This window comes from Ursus arctos, unplaced genomic scaffold (assembly GCF_023065955.2).
Source record: "Ursus arctos isolate Adak ecotype North America unplaced genomic scaffold, UrsArc2.0 scaffold_21, whole genome shotgun sequence".
In the NCBI taxonomy this organism is placed as follows: Eukaryota; Metazoa; Chordata; class Mammalia; order Carnivora; family Ursidae; genus Ursus; species Ursus arctos.
Window position 1 is genome coordinate 51,086,286 of NW_026622886.1, and position 2,337 is coordinate 51,088,622.

Sequence of the window (2,337 nt, forward strand, 5' to 3'; positions counted from 1 at the left end):
TGATTCAAAAGCAATATATGGAGAGGATTTTTTTCAATGCTGTTTATAAGATGATACATTGAACTGACACCAAGTATACCTAAGCTGTAGGTTTATTAGAAGCAGCAACAGAAAGTATGTGATTCAAATGTGAAGACTCGGTTTGTGTGACACAAAGAGGTAATCAAACGTTATTGTGTGTTATGCGTACTCACTTCTCAACTAACCAGTGTATAGGAATCACTCTCAGATTTACTTCTCTTGAGGTTACACACTGGCCAGGACTTTGGAGCTCTTCATATAGTCTTCCTCATCATTTCAAGCAGATTGGGCAAAAAACAGTAGTCAAGGATGAGAAACCAAACATCAATAACGTTCATCTTGCTGGGACTGACAGAGGACCCCCAACTGAAAATTTTGCTTTTTATCTTTCTGTTTCTTTCCTACGTGCTGAGTGTATCTGGAAACCTAACCATCATCACCCTCACTCTGATTGATCCCCACCTTAAAACACCGATGTATCTTTTCCTCCAAAATTTCTCCTTCTTAGAAATTTCATTCACAACTGCTTGTGTCCCCAGATTCTTATACAGCATATCATCTGGGGACAAGTCCATTACCTATACTGCTTGTGCCAGTCAACTGTTGTTTACAGACCTCTTTGCAGTAACAGATTTTTTTCTCCTGGCCACCATGTCCTATGATCGCTATGTGGCCATCTGCAAACCCCTGCGTTACACCATCATCATGAGTCCCACAGTCTGCAGGAACTTCATCCTCTTCTGTTGGGTAGCAGCACTCATCATCATTCTCCCACCAATTAGTCTAGGTTTGGGCCTGGAATTCTGTGATTCAAACATCATTGATCATTTTTGCTGTGACGCATCTCCTCTCCTGAAGATCTCTTGCTCAGACACATGGTTGATAGAACAGATGGTTATAGTCTGTACTGCCTTGACCCTCATCTTCACCCTCACTTGTGTAGTTCTGTCCTACATTTACATCATTGGGACCATTCTACGGTTTCCCTCTGCCCAGCAAAGGAAAAAGGCCTTTTCCACTTGCTCCTCCCACATGATTGTTGTTTCCATTACGTATGGTAGCTGCATCTTCATTTATGTCAAACCTTCAGCCAAGGATGAAGTAGCTATTAATAAGGGGATCTCACTCCTTATTACTTCTATCTCACCAATGTTGATTCCCTTTATTTACACACTGAGAAACAAGCAAGTGAAGCAAGCTCTTCATGACTCAATTAAAAAAATTGCATTCCTTTCAAAGATGTAAAGGAGAAATGAGTCAATGCATCCAACTGAAAGGAAGGATGAAGAGGCCCAAAACCTGAAGCTTCTAATACTATTTGTCTTTATATCATTTATTCTGCAGTCATACGGACATTCTCACTTTTTTTTTAAACAGCTAACTGTGAACCCTATTCCATTTTTACTCTCTACTAAAACTAAACTCTGTGGGTATTTACTCTTAGTGTCTGACAGCAACTGATGTTTGCCAAACACATTGGTTGTTATCCCTGGAAACACAGTAGACCACTTTTTTTTTTTTTTGCCATATTTGTATACTGTTAGGTGCAACAATGTAGCCTGTGTTATACTTAACAGAAAGGCTGTGGAAGTGATTTGCACCATTTCTAGACCTGACCAGTAAAACATCTATTATGTGATTCATCATCCTTTTCTTTTCCCCACCTACCAGCCAGATGCCAGGTTTAAATGTCTTTGTAAGCTTCACATTGGTGATGAATGCAGTTGATTTTCCATCTCAGCTATAGTCTCCATCCAAAGACAGGCAGTCAAAGCAAATTTGATAAAGCTTCTCCTCTGCTCCACCTCAACTCAGTTGTCACCAGATTTGACAGGTAAAGTCTTACAGAACTATCCCTGTGAGTTAGTTAAGGGGACCACATTCACAGTTACCTCTAGTTAGCCTAAATGGGTGAAATTATGACCCATACTAAAGTATCCTTACAAGTAAGTACTGTTAAATTTAAGGGTATGAATGTTCTGTCTGACTCTTGGCATCATCCTCCTCAGATACCTGTAAATTCAAATCCAGGCTAGAACAACCATATGAGGAAAATAGTACTAAAAATAATATACACAAAGTTGTGAATTTCTACTACTACCCACCCCTCTTTCACAACTCCTGGTCCTATAAACCTTTCCAGCTAAGTGCCCATACTACTTCCTCTCATCTTCACTGTGAGGAGACAATTATTTAAATAAAATTCCAGACTTTTGTCAACCACATTTTTGGAATAACTAGTGTTTAAACTGCCCTTTCCAATTTCCTAGCAGTCCATTGCATTGAGAGCATTATGGAATATAATACATCTATATA

At 39.3% G+C, this 2,337-nt stretch overlaps 1 protein-coding gene across 1 annotated transcript; it reads left to right on the forward strand.

The window, feature by feature from the left end:
• The first annotated feature begins 330 nt into the window (after window positions 1–330).
• LOC125282638 (olfactory receptor 6C2-like) lies at window positions 331–1,266 on the forward strand. Its single transcript, XM_048218060.1, has one exon. It carries the CDS (start codon window positions 331–333, stop codon window positions 1,264–1,266), a length of 936 nt encoding a protein of 311 aa, XP_048074017.1.
• Window positions 1,267–2,337: the final 1,071 nt, after the last annotated feature.

Excerpts from the sequence above, each read along its gene's own strand:
- LOC125282638 (XM_048218060.1), top strand. The coding sequence starts at position 331 with ATGAGAAACCAAACATCAATAACGTTCATCTTGCTGGGACTGACAGAG.